The sequence below is a fragment of the Lathamus discolor genome, chromosome 8 (genome assembly GCF_037157495.1).
Source record: "Lathamus discolor isolate bLatDis1 chromosome 8, bLatDis1.hap1, whole genome shotgun sequence".
Lineage (NCBI taxonomy): Eukaryota > Metazoa > Chordata > Aves > Psittaciformes > Psittacidae > Lathamus > Lathamus discolor.
Window position 1 is genome coordinate 18,730,597 of NC_088891.1, and position 20,535 is coordinate 18,751,131.

At 39.0% G+C, this 20,535-nt stretch overlaps 1 protein-coding gene across 10 annotated transcripts in view; it reads right to left on the reverse strand.

Moving 5' to 3' along the window:
• Positions 1 to 950: 950 nt before the first annotated feature.
• Positions 951 to 20,535, reverse strand: part of CIB2 (calcium and integrin binding family member 2) — a 46,432-nt gene continuing 26,847 nt past the window's right edge. For 9 of the 10 annotated variants that reach the window (XM_065688941.1, XM_065688931.1, XM_065688938.1 and 6 more), the window contains 4 exons: positions 15,827 to 15,938; positions 6,541 to 6,688; positions 6,254 to 6,449; positions 2,068 to 2,943 (listed from right to left, as the gene is read on the reverse strand). In XM_065688941.1, coding sequence (XP_065545013.1) covers positions 2,823 to 2,943; positions 6,254 to 6,449; positions 6,541 to 6,688; positions 15,827 to 15,916 — 555 coding nt within the window. In that variant the 5' untranslated portion in view covers positions 15,917 to 15,938 and the 3' untranslated portion in view covers positions 2,068 to 2,822. The other variant, XM_065688933.1, reaches the window with a different exon arrangement.

The following is a 20,535-nucleotide window of genomic DNA, read 5'->3' on the forward strand; positions in this document are numbered from 1 at the left end:
AACAAAAGCTTCAGTTCTAATACATCCAACTACAGACAAGTAAGAAACCACAAATACAAAGCTTGTTTAGAAATGTAGCCTTTACCTTTGCTATCAAGTGATATAACAACTTACCTACTGCTGGATGGGATTCTTTTGCTCCAGAAGCATCTGGAGTACATCTCAAACTCCAGGAACATATAATGTTGATGGGGTTTTTGTTACAGGAGGTGAACATCAGTCAGAAAAATAAAGGGAGTTAAGACAATTGCATAATTTGTATCTGCAGTATTCTGCAAGAATTCTCCCTTAACTATGGACAGGAATAATCCTTCACAGGGTGCTCCTGATTTCTTTCTCTCTTTGTTTCTTAGCTCAGTAGAATGACTCAAGGGTTAAATACCTGACTGCAAGCCCAAGTGTCTCTTCAACTGCTTTGTGACTTTCAGGTCAGGGAGGACATAGGGAAAAAATACTCTGAGCAGTTCCAAGGCAACTGAGGTCTTGCTTTAGGTGAAGAGGAGGATCTAATCGTGGAACAACACAGAGTGAGGAAGGAAAGAATTTTAGCTAATGGAAGTTTTAAAACACAGAAAGAGAACCCCAATGTTAAAAGGAAGTGATCTATGTCATCAGCATTGGATCCTTCTTGTCTGAATCATCTGATCCAGAATCTTGCAACCTGGTATTTCACAATACATAATAATTGTGTCAGAAAAACACATCTGATGAGGCCTTCAGGATTAAATGCCTGTCTTGAAAGGAATAAAAAACTATTAGGTTGGTATTTTGAGGAACAGGAAGTAATTTTTAGCTTAATCTCTCTTAATGCCAATGTCTTGCAAATTGTTTGAACCAACCGATGCATCTAACTTAATCTGCTCCTTAGAAAGATTCAATTTTATAGTAATTGGAATAATGACCAGAAAGGAAATTAGTATGTGCTTAACCCAAGAATTCCCAAAGCACAATAGAATGCATCAAAAGATTTAATTGTGATGACTTTGATACAGAAGCCATGTAAGTGACAGAGCCCTTCTATTGACTGTTAGAACAGTAATATACATATGATTGTCTTCAGGCCCCAGTACCTAACCAATACTGGAACTAACACAATGAAAGAACAATCTAGCTGATTTCCAGCTGGAGAGGGAAGAGAAGTACAGAGCTGCATTCATGCATTTCATGGGAAAGATTGCATAGCTGGTTTAGAAAGAAAATGTCTTTTCATGTCCTTAGTAGTTTCTGTGCTTCTTTAACTTCTTCATGAGTTACAGATTATCAGATTCTTCCATTCTTCATTATCAGCCCATAGAATGAGTAAAAAGCAGGACTCCACTTGAGAATAAGGACACAGTTTTAACATTTACCTTGGGAAGAAAGGAATTGTGTCTACAGTTACCATATACAAAAGGCAAATATTTCAAGTTTCGTAAGGACATGACAGTCCATAAAACATCAGTTGAAGGTAAGCACCAAACCCAGCAACTGCCATTTCAGGGACTGAAAGGCAAACCCAGGATGTGGTTGTCTTCAACACTGGGAGCTTCATCTTGACTGCAGTTCTTTCACCTAAGGGAATTTCCATGCAAGATCCCCAGCTGTACAACACAGTGATAGAGGCATCTCATTACTTAAGGCCCTTGCTTTCTTTCAAATACTTTTGGAAAAATCATCAAAGCTAATCTTTCTGTCTTTATTTTTTGCACTTTTTCAGAGCAGTATTAAATATTCATAAATATAAAAAGGACGTCGAAACACCGTTAACAATATTCTGAATCGGCCTGTTTAAAAAAAGACAGGAAAAAAAAAACCAGACAACCCACAACCCAACAATCAACCATCAGTGCTTGGCCAGCAGTGAAGATAAAAATGTGACTGTTCCAAATATCCTGTGGACCACATGATGCTTCTGTCTCTTCGAGGACCAGAATGATTTCAGTACTTTCTGTTGAGTTCTAAGAAGCCATAATTAGAGGACAAAAGCCCCCAGAGTGCCTGAGATTCAGAAAGGCTGGACTGGCAAGTCATTTCTGACAACACTGGTCACAGAAACATCCTCAGATTCTTATGTGGAAAGTACTGCAAAGGAAAGAAAAAGATTAAGAGATAGAAACACATCTATCATTATGCACAACATTTTCCTTCAAGTACAAAAAGGAAGGTGCTGTGTAATATATCTGAATCTCTTCTCTCATGCTCTCAGGAAGATTTAAGCATCCTGGGAGAAAACTCCATCTTCTGAAAATGTGAGCTCAGGCAAGCTCAGCACTGAAGTAAATCAAGTATAAGTTGACCTATTTATTGCATATACAGCAGAGCTAAATGTTTCCCAGTGGTACTTTTGCTATGGCACAGCATTTGGGTTCCTAAGTAAGTCAAATCAGGTAGATAAATTTGTTGTTTCTCTTGCTAGGACCAAGAGATGCTGATTTTTTTCTTCTATTTGCACTCTCAAACAGGCAAGCAGCATGCTTTACTACTGCCATCAGTTTTCAGAACTCCTGAGCATCTTAGCAGGACGGTAAAAGGCTATTTAAAGAGGGCATGCTGAAAGCTCGCTTTCTTTAGGTAGTAATCTCTGTTCAATGTCACAACAGTATAAACCATACGCTTCTTTCTTCACTGAAATAAGAAGGATTATGTATTTCTCTATGTAAATTCTACCATTTTGATGCCTATACTGAAAGAAAACTATCAAGGTTTAGAGTATTTGGGAGGTTGAAAAGTTCTGGATATACAGGTTTTGGATTTCATTTTACAAAAAAAAAAAAAAAAGCTCTAATTTAGTTACAGCTATTTGATGCGAGTCAGGAATTCACTGAAGGAAGCCGTGTATGTATTCAGGGGATACAAAGCTTTATATTCACAGTGGTACCTAGGAACTTTGTATGTAGGAATGTCTTCAGTCTGGGTGACACTGAAAGACAGGATGTACAGCAGTCTGGCACACTAGCGTAAGTACTGTGAAGGAAAGCACACAGTAATGCAAAGAGTTTACCAGCACTAGTGTTTTAGAAAAACAGAAAGATAAACATCTTGTTCACTACTCAGGCAATGTCTAGAGCCCCACATTAATCCAACCTGTTGAAAAGTTAAGTCCCACACAGGCAATATCTAGGAGCTAAAAAGTTCACAGCATTAGATGTGAAAACTGTTTTGTCATGAATCTGTAAAAACAAAAATCAAGCCAAAACCACTTCAGTGGGAATCACCATTAGAAATGTCTTGTATCATTTTGGAGATTAAGCTTTTTACTAAGAAGCAGCTAAAATATTCTGTGAAAAACACTGACAGAAACTATTCCCTTCCTCTGCTTTCTCACTAAGCATCTCGTGCCCATTTGTCACTAGCTCTAATTTTAGTCCTTGAGAACTAGATAATCTGCATGTTAGGACAGGTCTTCCGACATGTACATTTCTCATAAGAGAACTGTTACTTAAGCTTCAGGTAGGACTGGAGTCAGGGCATCCACTGTTGTATGGGTGAAGGCCCAGTAAGGTTTCAGAAAAGCTGCATTTCCAGTAACGCCTTATTGTTTCTCTGTCTAGTTCTAGCTCTAGTTCTGGCAGCTCCCAGGTGTTCTAATGCCATATTCTGCTCAGACTCCATTTCCAATTGTTATAGTATGTTTCACCTTCAGGCATTCAAATAAGCTTAAACTTCCAGGATGATTTATAAAACAATTTCCTGCGGAAAACGTAACCAGTCTTGTAGAACAGAACACTTAGCTAGTGCCAGTTCAGACTGCTAATACTGCCATTAAACTACGAGTGGCTTCTTAATGACAGCAAATTTGAGTGAAATAAGCCTACTGGGATCAAATTTTCTGAACTAACAACTGACATTATCATTTACAGCTTACTCAAGCTTCTGGGATAACAGCCAAAAATGCATATATCTTCTTCCCTGGCCAACCATTAGCAGTGTTTTCTTCTAGGCTTAAAAAAATTCCTCAACCACAGCAGTGCAAATCAAGCAGCAGCCTTGTACTGCAGCTTCATTTGCTTGACAGCAGTACAGAGCTTGCAAAGGCTGTCTGCAGGAGATTAAACTTATACAGGGTCATTAAGTAAAGGCTTGAAAAATAAATGATAAGGAAAATCAGTCGATGTACAGTGGATGAACTTTAGCTTGCACCAGGTCAAAGCCTGGATCATGGTGCCAAAATTAACGCCTGCTGTATCTATTAAGTATGCATGAGAGGATGACAGTTTAAACAGACCCAAACAACATACTGAGCTGTATGAAAAAGGGCTTAAAAACACAGTGCACATATTGTTATGGGAATCTGGCCTTCCAAGGTTTTCCACAAACAGGGTAAACAAGGTATTCCTCCTCAGTAATTTCTTATCTCATATTAATGATGATGAGATTTTACAGTTCATATGATAAAAGTTCTCAATGTTTGTCAGAAGTCAGAGAAGCACTGGACCCACGTAATAGAGCAGGAATCACCTGCTCAAGCAATGGCAAAGCATACTTATCAATTCATCCCTCTTTTTACTCATCTTCTTGCACTGCTGAGTACCCACCACTCAGGTCTTTCCACTCATCTCCTCAGCCTCCCGAAACATCACAAACTTGGAAAACAAAAATAATTATGACAGTCATTCCAGTGACTACAGTGGCAAATGCCCCTCTGCTTTCTCAGGAAATTACTGGATTGCCCAGCATCCTCAGCTTGGAATTCTCAGTCAGCAGTTTGCAAGCCTCTACAACACAGCAGTGAAGTCAGTCATGGCACAGGAAACTTCTGAAGCCACAGCTTCTGCTGAGTCTTCAGATCTGCCTTCAATTCCTCACATTTGATCTCTGTTCTATACCAGATCTGCATGTACACTACAGCCTTTTGATTGATTAAAGGAAACTACCTGACTCCAGCAGCTTCTAATACGGATAACAGTATAAAGAAAACATTTTCTTAGGTGGGAATATGTGTAAATAAAATATTAGAATACCTACTCAGCTGAGCCTCACCATAATGACAACATGTATCTTGTTCTAAAAGAGTTTCTGTTGTTACACTTGATTAGTCAAGGAATACCTGACATGTTTCTAATATATAAAATGCATCCACATTAACTTTGTGGCATATCCTCTTGAGGCACTGATGTTTCTGAGAATTCACAGGAATCATGTCCTCATGCTCTATTGTAGAATTATTTTACACATTTTGTTATAATGTCTGTCCTCAGAAATATCATTCATGAAAGAAATAAACTGTTCTGTGTTCTGCAGGACACTTAAAACTTGCAGACAGTTGTTGGATTATTCATCTTCCCAGACGTTAGAATTTAGGTGTTATCATCATCACCAGACATACAGCAACACTATCAACTTCACAACAGTGTCTGTGAGCAAAGATTACAGAAAATACTTGTTCAGGTTATCAAGCACTTACTATTAGACACAGTTAACACAGACCACTTAATTTTGGGGAGAAATTTAGACCTAGATTTTAGCTTCAGCCTACTCTGCCATTACTCTGGATTTAAGATTCAAATATGAACTCCTTCCAGGCTAGGAGTATGTTATTTTACTGGCTGGTTCACTATAATTTCTTCAAGAAGGTCTATCCCTATATTTCTATAGGCTTAACTGTAAGTTTATGTAGGATGTTTTATTAAGTTGTAAAAATATCAAGTTATTGTCCTTTTCAAAAAGTCTCTTTAAATAAGAAGCGTGCAAGAAAAACCTTCTTAAGATAGCAGGGGTTTATCTGCAGATTATTAGGAAGAAACTCAGCAACAGCAATAAAAAAATATCAGTTAGAAACAAACAAAAAAACCCAAAACTGGTTAACAGTGGAGATGGAATTACTGCAGTAATGCATCAGTTTAATTGATTGTCTGCTACCAGCATCAACCATACCACTGTAATGTCCTTTAGCTCTCATCTTCTCAGCACAAAAGATCAATGTGTTACCGTGTATATTTGGAACATGCATACAGTATTTACACCCATACCTATTCAGATAGCATGGGTCATTGCTAAAGGCTTAAGAACAATATGAATTCGAGCTTTGTTCAAAATCACACAAACAAAAAAGAAAACAAAACCCAAAGATGATAAGCTGTTAGTCTTCAAGTTAGGGGAGATCCGGAACGTGCTCGCGAAAAGTAAACTGAGTTAGGGTAAGAAGTCATCCTCTAGTCAGCTCTTTAGTGAAGTACTTACGTCTGGCATTTCTTGTATTTCTTGTATTACACAGTGTTATCCTTAAAAAGTACCTGATAACATGCAAGAGACTGTCCTTTCTTTACAACAATACCTGAGGAAATCTGGTGCTTTGGAAATCATGTTTTCAAAGTCTGCAAATCCCAGTTTCCCATCACCATCCATGTCAGCTTCTTCTATCACTTTCTCGCAAACTAAAGTGATTTCTTCTGCTGTTAGTTCTTCTCGGGTCAGCTTATTGAGGGTTTTTTCCAAGTCTGATTTACAAATGAAGTTGTCTGTGTTAAAATCTAAACAATAAAAGAATCAAAGATCACCAGCAACTCTCATACTAATTTACTTCAACAGAAGAAGGCACACAAAAGCATCCCAATACAGTACCATAGATCTTGAAGGCATAGATTGCTTTAAGCTCTCTGGGAGCCATTTCACTGAGCACAGAGAACATATCCACAAAGTCATTGAAGCTGAGGCTCCCCTCTCCATCTTCTGAGAAAGATTCCACAATCCTTTCCTTGAAGGGATTCTCCTGTGAGAGACAGATATATTTTGGGTTTAGTATGTGGAAGGTCAAAACCCCGCAGGACCCCTGTTAATGAGTGTTTCACTCCATGGTTGGCTCTTTGAAGACTTTCTTTTCCTTCCAAAATCCATCTAAAAATTTCCATTGTTATGCTTTCACAGAAAGCGTCAGCAGAAGATGCTGCTGCGTAATACCACTGCTCACCCAGGCTTTCTCAGCTCCATTGCTATTCACTTTCTCTAAACACTTTTCCTGTGTGGAACACATGCTCTGTAACTGTAAGGATAAAGGTACTAAGGCTGTGAAGATCATTTGCACATAACAGGCTCCTGTCAGGGTGTAAGACTGTCATGGTCAGGAGAGTTACAGCTCCTACATTAAGAAGATAGTACATATGAACTGGGCATGAGAAGAGGGGAAGGAAATGGGGAGACCAGGTGGGAAGCCGATGAAATAGAATGGGGTCTTTATGCCACCTGACCTAAGGCTGTAGGAACAAATATAATTTATGAAACAACTTTAGAAACCAAATATCTGCATTCCACACCTGACTGATGTGGCACCATCAACCAACCAGCAGCCAAACCAAACCTGTTCGTTAAGGATGTAGAGTCACATCCCAGTAGAATATTGAAGTCTTCCGTTTTCACTCTGATACATATCAATATCCTACCTCTAGTTGAACTGACCACAGACTCCAGAGTTTTAAATGAAATTTCATTTCTGCAGGAGACGATACTAGGATCTCTTTCTAGCACTCTATCAGCCGAGTTGGTGTCGAACCTATCCTGAATAACACAATATTCTAAAACCATAAACACACAAACAAGCCTAAGCTGCTTCATTACGCTGAAGTCCAAACCCAATGTTTTTACAGTAACAAGACATCTTTCTCACAATTATGTGAAAACCCAAAATGAGTTTATAGCTACATCTGTAAAACTGGGAAAATCTATTCAATTCTTTACTGTGAGGGTTGTGAGGCACAGGTTGCCCAAAGAAGTGGTAAATGCTCCATCCGTGGCAGTGTTCAAGAGCAGGTTGGACAGGGCCTTGGGGAACATGGTCTAGTGTGAGGGGTCCCTGCCCATGGCAGGGGGTTGGAACTGGATGAAAGTAAGTTCCTTTCCAACCCAAACCGTTCTAGGATTCTATGAATTTAGCTGAAAATGAACAAACTGCACAAACATCATCTGGGCTGTGAGCAGCACCCCATCAAAGCTGTTCTACAGATCGTACCTGAAGCCAAGACACTAATTAACATACTAATGCCCTATAAACGTCAGCAGCTTTGGTGGTGGCATATCATGTTAATTATTTTTAATAGGCATGAAGCATTTTATTGGGCTTCAGAAGAAGCAGTATTGTGAAAGCTCAGAGCTCAATTGTATATCCATTTAATCTCTATTTTTCTTATAAGTTTAGTTAACAGGCATTCAGAAATCATTCAATTACTTTCAATGAAATTTCATAAAACAGCTATATTTGAGGTAAATGACCAGAAAATATTATTTTTCACTTTACTTCAAGTCTTCCTTGATAATTCACACACAGAATAGATGCATCTATAGAACACATTTCCTGCATACCTGTGAAAACTAAAAGAAATACAAGCAGCATGTCCAAAGCAAAGGTACTTGAACAGACTGATGTTTTATATTTATCCAGTATCCTTCACCTTAAAGGAACACAAAGTACCTTACGAGAACTGGGCTACTTAGCACTAATACGCAGCTGCCTCTGAAGTGAAATTCAACAACTGTTAAATGGTGTGCAGCAGCTTACAACAAGAGCTGAAGATAAAGGTGTTCAACTGAATCAAGGGGGAACTTGGAAGCATAATGAAATCTGTCACCTACACAGAGATAACATTGAAGATATATTTTGTTTTAGCCTCAAATAATGAAAAAATTTAAGGACTCTTGTTAAAAGACGAGCATAACATACAAAAGCTTATTTTCTCTAAGAGAAACGGAATGTGTGCCAAAAGACTCCAATTGGAGTCTGCCAAAAATGCAAATACCCATCTAATGACAAGTCATTTAAGTGTGTGTGTCAGTCTTCTGAGGATGGGTGAGATCTGAGAAACAGACATAGAAACATCATTCCCTAAGACAGTCAGGATTTGGGTACCGTGTTCAGTTCTCTGCCCCTTAGCTCAAGAAAGACGTTCAGGTGCTGGAGCAGGTCCAGAGAAGAGCAATGGAGCTGGTAAAGTGAACTGGGCTGAAGGAACTGAGTTTGTTCAGCCTGGAGAAAAGAAGGCTCAGGAGGGATGTTATTGCTCTCTACAACTACTGGAAAGAAGGAATAGGTCAAGGTGAGTGTCAAGTCTCTTCTCCCAAGTAATAAGTGATAGGACAAGAAGAAACAGCCTCAAGCTGCACCAGGAAAAGTTTAGATTGGATGTTCAGAGAAATTTCTTCACTGAAAGAGTTGTTAAGCACTGGAACAGGCTGCTCAGGGCAGTGCCCAAGTCACCATCCCTGGAGGTATTTAAAAGACACGTAGATGTGGCACTTACAGACAAGGTTTAGCGGTGGACTTGGCAGTGCTGTGTTAATGGTTAGATTCTATGACCTTAAAAGGTCTTTTCCAGCCTAAATGATTCTAAGATTTAAAATTCGCTACTAAAAGCCAACTTCTCTCGGGTCTTTCTGGCAGAGACAATGGCCAGGAATAAGGCTGCTCTAACAGATAGGTGAACCTACTGACCACAAAGCCATAAGATCAAATGACAGCCCATTAAAGCAGTCAATACTAAATTCAAATTCTCCTTCAGGGTTCCATGACCTAAGAAATTCCACAACAGGGAGCATGCTTACGGATTTCAAAGGGTACAACAGTAGTAAGCTCACTGTGCTCCGAGCTGAATACGTGAGGCTGAGCTCACAGTTCAGACAGACAAAACCAGGACAAATAAAAATAACTAAGACATTAAATAGAATAGAAAAGAGGATTCCTGAAAATGAAAAGACAGCCTCAAAAAAGAGTCAGGGTCATGTCTCTCTCTAGTCTTAGAATGAAAAACAACACTCCAGAATTAGCCAGATGGCTGAAAGTTGCTGTAAAAGGATACGTAATGATCACTCGCATCATGTGAGCAACGTGTAGAGGAGGCACAGCAGATGTGCATCTGTGAGTATTGCTAAGGCTAAAGTATACAACTTGAGTGATTAGAAATATGCCTGTTTTGGTATGAATATGCATACAGATACACAGTGCAAAATAATGGGTTCTATTGTTTCAACTCGTCCTCTTATTAATAACCCAAAGTAAGATTAATTTGGGCACAAATTACATGAAAAAGGCACATTTTCCTCCTAAAAATACAGAAATAAAAAGGTGTATCTGTTAAATATTTAATATCAGAGATTACTAAACATCAGAGGAAATGAGAAAATGTATTAGAAAAGTCCTCTATTTCTAAAATATATATTGCTTTCTTTGGAGCAAATCTCATCAAACTAAGTGTCACGGTAACAGTTGTAAAGTGACATTTTAGAGGCAGTATTGGGTAACAAACAGGGAGTACACAGATGCAAATGGCCCTATCAGCAGTGCGTATCAAACCCAGGACTTTCTGCATTAGAAAAGCTAGGCATGAGCTCCCTGACTGAATAAGCATATTGCAGTTGCATAAGATGAATCACCTATCTGGCATGTGAGAGATCTTAAAAATACGGATGAACTAACAAGGAATTCAATAGAGATCTATTGGGCAAAGAGCTGTTTAAGAGGCATGCTTAGGTCCAAAACCTAAATGAAAAATAAAATCTTTCCTCATATTGATTCCTTTAACTTTCTCATATTATGTGTCTTCAGGCAGTATATCTGCAGCTTACACAATGGAAAGTATTAGCTTACCTTCACAGATACTTTTCACATCCTTTCTGTAATTTCATTACCTCTGCTCTAAAGAGCACAGATTAGGGTTCCATCATATTTAAAGGAAAAGCTATGGGGGAAGGGAGTAAAGAAGAAAATGATACTGTTCCTTCATAGACTACTTTCCCTCAAGCACTAATTGTTTAAAAAAGAATCCTTTTCAAACTAGAAACTTACCTTTGTCTTTTTTAAAAAGCTACTTCTGTCCTCTCACGATAAAAATGAGAGTGGAGACAGAAACAATACAGAACTTTGCTACAGCTGAAACTGCTGTTTTGCAGAGGGATGCTGCTGTAGTGGCTTTGGATAATACCCCTACATGTTCCATCCACCTTGTTAACAATCACTTTCTCTACTCAGATAACACGTAGTCATTAGCTTTCTAAGAAATTATTATAGGGTTTACTCCTAAAATTACAGCTAAAAATTACCAAGTCATTTGTTACTTTCCCCTCTTTCCTAGTTTCCCTCACAAGCTCTAGGAAAGAAATGAGCTGCCCTTTTGCCCTATCCATTTTGCAGCTTGACAAATTAAAGTACTGTATCCTATTTTCAGGAGCTGACTGTGCTTTGAAAATAAAAGGTTGCAAGTAAAGTTGTAAGACAGGTCAAGGTAACTGAGGTAGAGATGCTGAACAGTCACTACAAAACGCCTCTCAGTTTTATGTCTACAGAAACATGATTATTTTCTCTTTTGTATTTAAACAGAAGTCCCCACCTATAGTTACTAAGATAGTTAATGCAAAAATAGTTAATGCACAAAGAGGTCTTAGATAGAAGTTGTCCTGATATCTAACCTTATCTCCCCTGTTTAAGTCTGAACCCATCACCCCTTGTCCTATCACTACAGTCCCTGATGAAGAGTCCCTCTCCAGCATCCCTGTAGGCCCCTTCAGACACTGGAAGCTGCTCTGAGGTCTCCATGCAGCCTTCTCTTCTCCAGCCCGAACAGCCCCAATTTTCTCAGCCTGTCTTTGTATGGGAGGTGCTTCAGCCCCTGATCATCCTCATGGCCCTTTTTGGACTTCTTCCAGCAGTTCCAGGTCTTTCTTATGTTTGGGACATGAGAACTGTACTAGAAATAACTAACTGGATGCAGAGATGAGGAAGTTGGGATGAGTTGCAGGCAAAGATTAGCCAGAGCAGGGGCGGGGGCTTGGGAAGAATGAACCTGCTCCCTCAAGTGTCGTTGCCTTTACATGGAAAGCTTGGAAACTGTGGACCCATTGAAATAACTTCTAAAATTCCATCCCATTTAAAGTGTAGGAAGTGTTTTCATCTTATTTTGAAGCCACTGACATGCATTCATGTTTAGACTTACCAAAAATAGGGTGCTAACAATGCTTCTGAAATGTGTGATCAATTCACTGTTCCCTGTGTGTCCTTTCTTTCTCCTGACCGATTTCTGTGGTCAGTCTGTTTCCGTAGTGTGTGGATTTATGAACTACCTCACTCACTGCTGCAGCTAACGACAAGGCCTGTGAGGATCAATGAAGATACTGCATGAGCCAAAAAAAGAAAGCAACGGACTGTAAAGTGAATGAAACAAAAATGGTTCCCCTCCAGGAAGTCCTCTTATGCCCAACTCCTGACAGCAGAATTGCTCTACGCTACAATAACCAGAGATGGGCCACACACCCATTTGAAGGTTCAGACAATTAGGGATGGATGTGTCACAAAGAAGATGGCCACCCACTTGTACAACTCAGATGTGATCTCTGTCATCAGGTTACATTCCTGCATCTCGCTCTGTGAGAATGATGGAATAATGCAAGTGAAATCAGTTTTGTTTTGAAATAAAGATGCTTTTGCTTTCTACACGGTCTCATCCTGAACAGGCCACATCATTCTTACAATTCTGCAGTATTGATTGCTGCAATCTCACAGGAGCCCATATGCCCTCAAGTTATTTTATTAGACTGCTGCCTGTGTAACCAAGATTGTCAAAATTAGAGAACAGAGACTGCACTGAAGCAGATGGAGTAAACTAGCTCTGGTAACTTCAGTGTAATGGTAGATCTAATCAACTTAAAGCATCTGCCCCTTCTTTATTTATTTATTTCTTGTCCTGACTTTCAACTTTTAAGAATCATGAGCTGGTGAATAATTCATCACCAACTGAAGTAAGTGAGCATCAGCTGGGTTTTTTATCTTTCTTTTTAAATCAAAAAATCCTGGCTCAAACATTAATGCCTGAGGTAAAGATCTTTCTTTATAGTAGCAGAATCTAATTTAGAAAAGTGCATTATTGATTCTATCCATTTGTCAGAATGTGCAGTGGTATTGTGCTCAGCATTGCCAGTAACTAGAAATGTAATGTGTATATGAAAAAAGCCAGGTGCATTGAAATTATCACTAATTTTATTAGAATTCAATAGACATTTAGTTCATTTAGTTCTATTCTAAGGTTTAAATGTTGGCTTTGTCTTCACCTTGATGAAAATTTACTGAAGAATAAAACCACCTTAACGATTTATTTAGTGCTCTGGTCAAGTTGCAAAGGTTAAAGATGTATTTTTTACTTCATATATATGAGTGAAAGTTACTACCTAGATAGCTTGGAAAATGAACTCTAGGGGAAAGACCCTTCCTGCCCTCTCCCATCTGGGCAGGTACCAAAAGCTCCATGACCAGATTGACTGTGGTTTATAACAGAGACTCTAGGTGGCATTTTAATATCTTTTAGTGTCAATGTTTTGAAAGAGTTACAGAGGCAGATCTGCTCTGCTCTAACTGATGTTTTACTGGAAACAAGCTCACTAGCTGTTGAAAGCACTTGCTCTATGAACTGCTAGAATTCCTGAAATAAAATGGGTAGTTTGACATTAATATTTCCAAGGTTCTTCCACAGCCTTAGGAGACTTGGGAGAGACTTAGTACAAAATCTGACATTGAGTACTGTCCTGTTATTTTCATAAAATAAAGTTAGATTACACTGGAGACATCTGCTAAAGCAGGGTCAGAAAGCCTCAAAGACTTGATGTCATGCAAGAAGACAGATTATGATCCACTCACTTATGGAAGTCTATAAGGAAGCCTATTATCATTGCCACCTAGGATTGCTAAGGTAGCAAGATATGCTCCTATATCTAAAAATCTAATCATAGACCAGTATAAAATTTCTGGTTTCTCTCATCTGAGGTACCAGGCTTCCTTGTAAATATAGTTATCTGCTGTGTCTAAAGTCTTCACAGAATAAGCTGTTCCTTAAGTGTTCAATCCTGTATCACTGAAGCCAAAAAGAATGTGTGTGACTATCATTTCTCACCTTCCTTCTTGAACTCAGCCTTTACTTTTCACAAGGCAACTCTCAGTAACCTGGCAGCTCAACTCTGAAGTCACGTAAGAGAGACAGAGAATTTCATACCGCACTATCAATATCCTAGAGATAACAACATAAAACTTAAAGAACACTGATTGTCCATTCCAGAAGTGCCAGTAGAAGCACCTAAGATACTACAGTGATGAATGAGTTGCAGACATGTTAGAGAGATAAAACCACTTGCAGTAATGGATGAATGAATCGCAGCCACTTGGGGATGATACGTTTTACCACAGAGAGGAATTCAGTATTTATGCATAAGCAAAAATAACAGATGGCTGAAAACAATCAGAATACTTCAAGATGCTCCCACATATTTAGACAATACTATTTCATCCTCCCAGCTACTAAAAAAGCTACATAGTTTCTATTCACATAGTTAAGATGGTTAGTAATTTTTCTTGTACTGTATTCCATACAACACTGATTTGCATTTTTAATACATCTGCCCATCCAACGTAAGAGCACTTCAGTAAGTCAGACAAATATTCCTATTACAAGATGAACCATCTTCTTCCTTTTGTACTAGCTGGTAATCTTCAAATGACTGGTTCCAAGTAACTGCTAAAAGCAGTCCTTTGATTAAATCATCTCGGGTAAATCTCACTGGCCATTAAGTATAAATCCAGCAGGTCTAGGGATTGCTACCAGCGGAGATGTACACAGTGATCCTTCTGACAGCAATCTGTAGCATTCTGCTCCAAAAAGCACTTAAGTAATTTTTGCAGACTAATGCTGCCTTTGCCAAAATGCCTTGTGGCAATGAATTCCTTGATATATCCACACTATGGCAGCTGGCTGTATGTAATTTCATGGAATACCTCCTTGTCCTTGTGAAAAGTTGTGCATGACTGTTCTCTATTCACCTGCTGATATCTTAATCTGATCCCATGATCTCATACAAAGATCACTTAGATCAGGCATTCCAATTCCTAACTTTTAGCTCCATTGAGTCATTTAATACTAGACCTCAGAATACAGCCCGAGGGCCTCATTAGGTCTGCTTGTGCCAGCAACTTCTTGCAGGCTACTGGTTTTGATACCTAATTATGTCTTAAATCTAATTTTAGATAATCAACTTTTAAATCTTTGTTGCTATCTATCTCCACATGGAACTCAAATTGAGGTTACTAAAACACAGGGCATTTTTCAGAAGTGTTAGTCATTTTGCCTGTTGCCTAATTTCCTTATTTATATAATAAGAAAACCAATACAAACATTTGTGCTGTACAAAACTTATGTGAAACATTTATAAGACATCTGAATGGTTATGGCTGTGGGGTTTTTTTCCCCTCCTCACATATTCGATATCTTACAACATTAAGGAAGAATTTCTAAATCATTAAAATGAAGTGGAAGGCCATCAGTTACAAGGTTTTTATGTCATGGCTCTTAAAAAGCTTAATAATACTTCATGCAAGTGTAACAGTGAACAAGTAGTCATATCTACATGATAAAACTTTAAAGCTGTCAAATAATTGGCATACATGAAAAAAAAAGCAGAATTCAATGAACTGTTAAAAAAATGAATGAGAAAAATCTGTATTTGTCCCATTAAAACCACATTAAATTGTGGAACTGAGAGAATAATAAATAATCTCATAAATTCCCTGTCAACACAACGAGATAAGAACTTCTGCTTGCTAACGAGCTTTTCACACAGAAATCCCACTGGCTTCTAAGGATCAGTACATGCAAAGTGGAAGGACCACTAGATTTATATTTCCTACTCATTTAACATCTACCCTGACTATCTCTGCAAGACAGACATCCACCTGAATATTTTCCAGTTTCTGTGGCTGGTTTTGCTATTGTACAATAACAGGAAAGGGTAGACCTCAGCATGCCACATTCCGTCAGGATATCAAACTCACACGGCAAAACCTCTGACAGATAAGCTTAAGATACAGTTTGTAAGCAGTCAGAAGTGATACCTTTAGCTCAGGCATGTTTATTATAAGCTGCATAGGTAGTTTAACATCTGGGTCCTTTGTATAGTCCATGGGCACAACGTTTGGTGCCATTTCATGGTATCGGCCATGCAACCTGGAAACAAGCAGAAAGAAAACAGCCAATAACCAATTTCAAGTAACCAATTCCATTCATACAGTAATCAGACACAAATCTGTCTTGCAGCTCGCATTATTTTTAGTGACAAGTCTGAGCCCACCAAATTCCCATCTTTTTGACACAAAGAGGGCTTTGATGCAGTATCTAGTGTAACTGCTACTAACACTTCTGTGTAACTTGAGGTACTAAGTGGTATTACACACTCCCTGTATAAAGTATTTAAGCATTGTACATATTGGCATATGCACAGAAGTAGACCTGGGCCAATGTTCTAACATTGTGAGGATAATCCAGGGATCACATCTGAGTGTGATATAATTAGCATGAAGGTATGACCTGCCATTCCTCTATGAAATACCATATGTGTAAAAAGAATAGCAAAGAAGATTAGGTAGTTGCTGCTCACAGAAAACTTAGAAAACATCATAAATGTAATGTACTATAACTGTAACTTTTATCATAAGTGAAAATTTTGCCTTACATGTAATTCTTAAACTGCTTAGGGCAGAAAGCAATCATTTTGCTGTCTTATGTACTAACACAGAGTATTCTGATCTCTCATCAGGTCACATGTGCTACTTATATATATTTAAAAACTATATTTATTTTTTTGTTATAATGAAAATAAGTCACAAAACAAGGTATACTATCAACTGCAAATCAAGATTAACATGTTTGAAACAGCAGAACATAAACAAACTGCTAATACAGGAGATAATATCCCACCAACCCCTGCACCTTTCCAGCTCTACCTTCAGCAACCCTCACTCAGTCCCTATGCTATTTCAGCTATTTCAGATTAATGAGGGCAATACACTTCTAAAACTAGGAGGAAATAATCCACAAGCATCTCTTTTCTCAGCATCTCTTTGGGCATGATTATGATGTGCCACACACATGGAACATAGAAGCATGTTTAGTCTGGATCTTGGGAAACTCGTGTCTTTACACTATGCGGTAATATATTGTGCCATACAGGAAATTAAATATCCACTGATCTAAGCATATTTCAGCTGCTGACCACAGCTCACCCTGACATTTCATAAATACTGTGTAATTCAAGATGCAATAGCCATTTCCCACTCCAGCAACTGATTTCTCTGTTGTAAACAGCTGCTGCAAAGATGCCCCTAAATACAACAGGAAAAAAAACCCAGCTTAAAAGCACTTAAACGAAAGCAAACCTTTCAAACCAAATATCCACCTATGGACTTTCCTTTTAAAGCCAGAATACTGAAATGGTGCTCTGGTCTTCATGAAAATAACACATTAGTCATTGGAACGGCTTGACCATTGTGGGCACCATTTCAAAACACACCAGCCAGCAACGCCTGTTTATTTTAACTGCCAGGATTGTCTTCCCTGCTTTTTCCAGTATTAGACTTCTCTGCGTTTGGTCTGTCTCATCCTACAGGACCGTGAATACAGACACTGAATTGGGCATCTTAAAGGAGTTCTTCATAATGTGTTTCAGAAGACACAGATGGGATTGGAATTAAGTGATCCATGTTTCATACTTTACTAAGCTTGTTATATTAATCTAAAACGCACGGTACGGAATTTCTCTTAGTTTTCAATAAAGAACTCTCAAGAAACCTCTTGTCTGCAACAAAAAATACTGCTGGGTCAATTTCTACTGGGAATGAACATGTGACTATGTCTGGGAATGTAGTGGGAAAGTCTCTGTTACTGAAGCACAAGCATATCACAAGAACCTATTAAGTGACAAAAAAACCCACCCACAACAGTGGGAATTTAAAGTTCCTTTAGTACTGGGAATAACACAGTGGTACAACAAAAACTGAATCCTAAGATGACAAAAAGTACTTATTACAGAGTGCATAAAGCAGCACTTGACTGTCACCACTGTGACCCACAGAGACCTAGTACTCGGTACCATTTTGACAGAAATATTAAAGCTTCTTATGACGCTCACCAAATTCAGTAAGAAGTTTTGAAACAAATATCTACAGAGCAAGTAACATTATTCTAATACAAGGAATACCCTCGTAAGGCACGTGATAGGTGGCAATGCCGTGTCCCAGGCACTATCCGCTGTGAAGCAACAATCTTGTTTCAAGGATGAAGGCTTACAGGGAGAGAGATCAAAGAGAGGACACAGCCACAGCTCTACCAGCTACTTACTGACATTCCTTTTCTCAGGACAAAGGTTTAGTCCCTTTACAACATGCAATATCAGTGCAAAGTAAACCCATCATTTATTTCTTGCTCTTGGAATTGACCATCTTGCCCACAGAAATGAAAACCACCTATTTATACTGAAACGATTCCAAAGTCTACAGCAGCTGAAAGAAGAATCTGATTTTGCAGCTGGAAGGATTTGTGATGTTAATTGCAGGGCACTTAGAAGAGCAGCTAGGTTTTGCATTAGAACTGCCTTTCTTGTCCCTAGGTATCAGCTACCCTGTCTTCCCATAAAAGGCCAGCAAAAGCACTCCTCTTACTGTGGTAGGGCATCAGTGGTGGGTCCATCTGATGGCACCAGGGTAAGTGCATTTACTTCGTTTTTCCTACTACTTCAGACAATGAGCTTCTGCAGTTCCATCAAGAAAAATGATCCTAGCCTAGCCCATTCACACCCCCATACAATGTAAATACACTCATTTCAGAAAGCATCTCCCAAAAAATTAATTCAAAGTATCCCTCAGAAGCGATTAGATTTTAGCTAAAAACACTGCAAAAAAGGCACAGAATAAACAAGTACCTTTAGCTTGCTGCCACAGATTATAATGGAACAAATTCCTCTTTCCTTTCTGCAAGGAGTCACAGCCAGAAGCACCAAGTTAAACACCACATCCACTGACAGAACTCAATTTTTGCAGTCAGAAAGGAAAATGCATGGCCCAGGCATGCGAGGTGGGGAAAAACAACCAAAGCAAGAAAACAACTCACCCACCAAACATCTTTACCATAACACACATCCCTACCTATACATGCTAGTATATCCAGCTTCTACCCCTCTGTTCTATTCAGAAACATCCATAATGCAGATAAGATTCATTTTCACAGAAATCTGTTAAGATAATACGTTCCCAGTCCATCCCTTTAAAGTCTTTCTTTTATCTCTGAAGAGAAGCAGAAAGGAGTTGCCAGGCACTAGTAAGCAAACAGCTTTCCAGCACACGGCTCAGCAGGACTCTGCTAGGATAGCTGGAAGGTTTCTGATGGACACACAAACCTGCAAATAACTAACCACAGATTTGAGGGCAGCTCTGGTACCCTGTTCTCCTCCCACTAACTCTTCCATTGATTCCCCAAATCACTCTGATATCTGTAGGTATAAGTGCTTTCTACCTGAGTGGATTCCACACTAAAGCATCCAAATAAGTCTGTAGCAAGCAGCTGTGATCCAACTTCTGCAAACCAAATTACAGCAACAAAATACTTTCACATGCTTTTATCTGCAAGGATCCTGCAACTCTATTTGTGCTAGCTTCATTACACGGCATGATCAGCCAACATCACAATGAAAAAGGCCACAAGATTTCTCTAGCTTAGGTTCCAAAACCCATATGCAATACATTGCACAGGCTCCATTGGCCTTTATAACAAACACAAAACCCCAACCGACTGAACAACAAAAAGTTGTTGCCTTCTCCCAAAGCTCTTAATGCTGGCAAGTTCTTCAGAGACACCAGGCACTGGTTTATGGCAAATTGGATTGCCAGTCTCCCAAGTGGCCAGATTTTGTAGATAACAGCTTAAAGAAATGACAGAGCTGCCTCAGCCTCTTGAAGGATTCTGAGAAAGCCACGTCTTTTTGCATGAGTTTCAGCAATGCTTGTGTTTACTGGAGTATACTGGGTGAGTACCTACATTTTGGCAAGTAAACTAGATGCATTTCTGATTATTCTATACCACAATGTAAAGATCAGCAGACATGAGGGATATTTACACCAACAATCCTCCTGCCTTTGTGCAATACATCACTACATTAATTTGTCATGCCACTGCCATGCTTGGACCAAGTACTGTGACCAATGCTGTGAGTCAGACCCAGTAACTATCTCCCCAGTGCTGCACTGTTTGGCACCATACATATTACTATCTGCTCTGACACATCTCTCAGTAACATTAATTACTAACTATAAACAGAAAATAAACCAAGCTCTGTGATAAAGGCTCTAATATTTCTCTTGTTCTTAGAGAAGCAGAAGGCACTTCAGGTGAGTTGAATACATCAGAGCAGTTGTGACCTACAGAGGAAAGGCTTTTTGTCCTTTTACTCAACAAGAAGCATCTCTGAAAATAACCTAAAGCTGCTTTAGCTGTCAGAGCTTGTCACAGAAATATTTGTGTCTTGTCAGGGGTTTTGCAGTGGCATCTGAACACATAGATTTGGGAAGATTGCCATTACCACATACAGACCACTACATATGCTCAAAAGGCCAGGCCCTGCAACCAGCCTCACTGTCTTTGCAGTAGTAATTACAGATCATGGAGTGATAACTGCTTCAAAACAATTCTTCTGGATGCATGCAGAAGCATCTTCACCTTCCTGGATGGACCCTTTGTTTCCAGTATGCCTTATGTATCTGCATGGAAGGAGAGG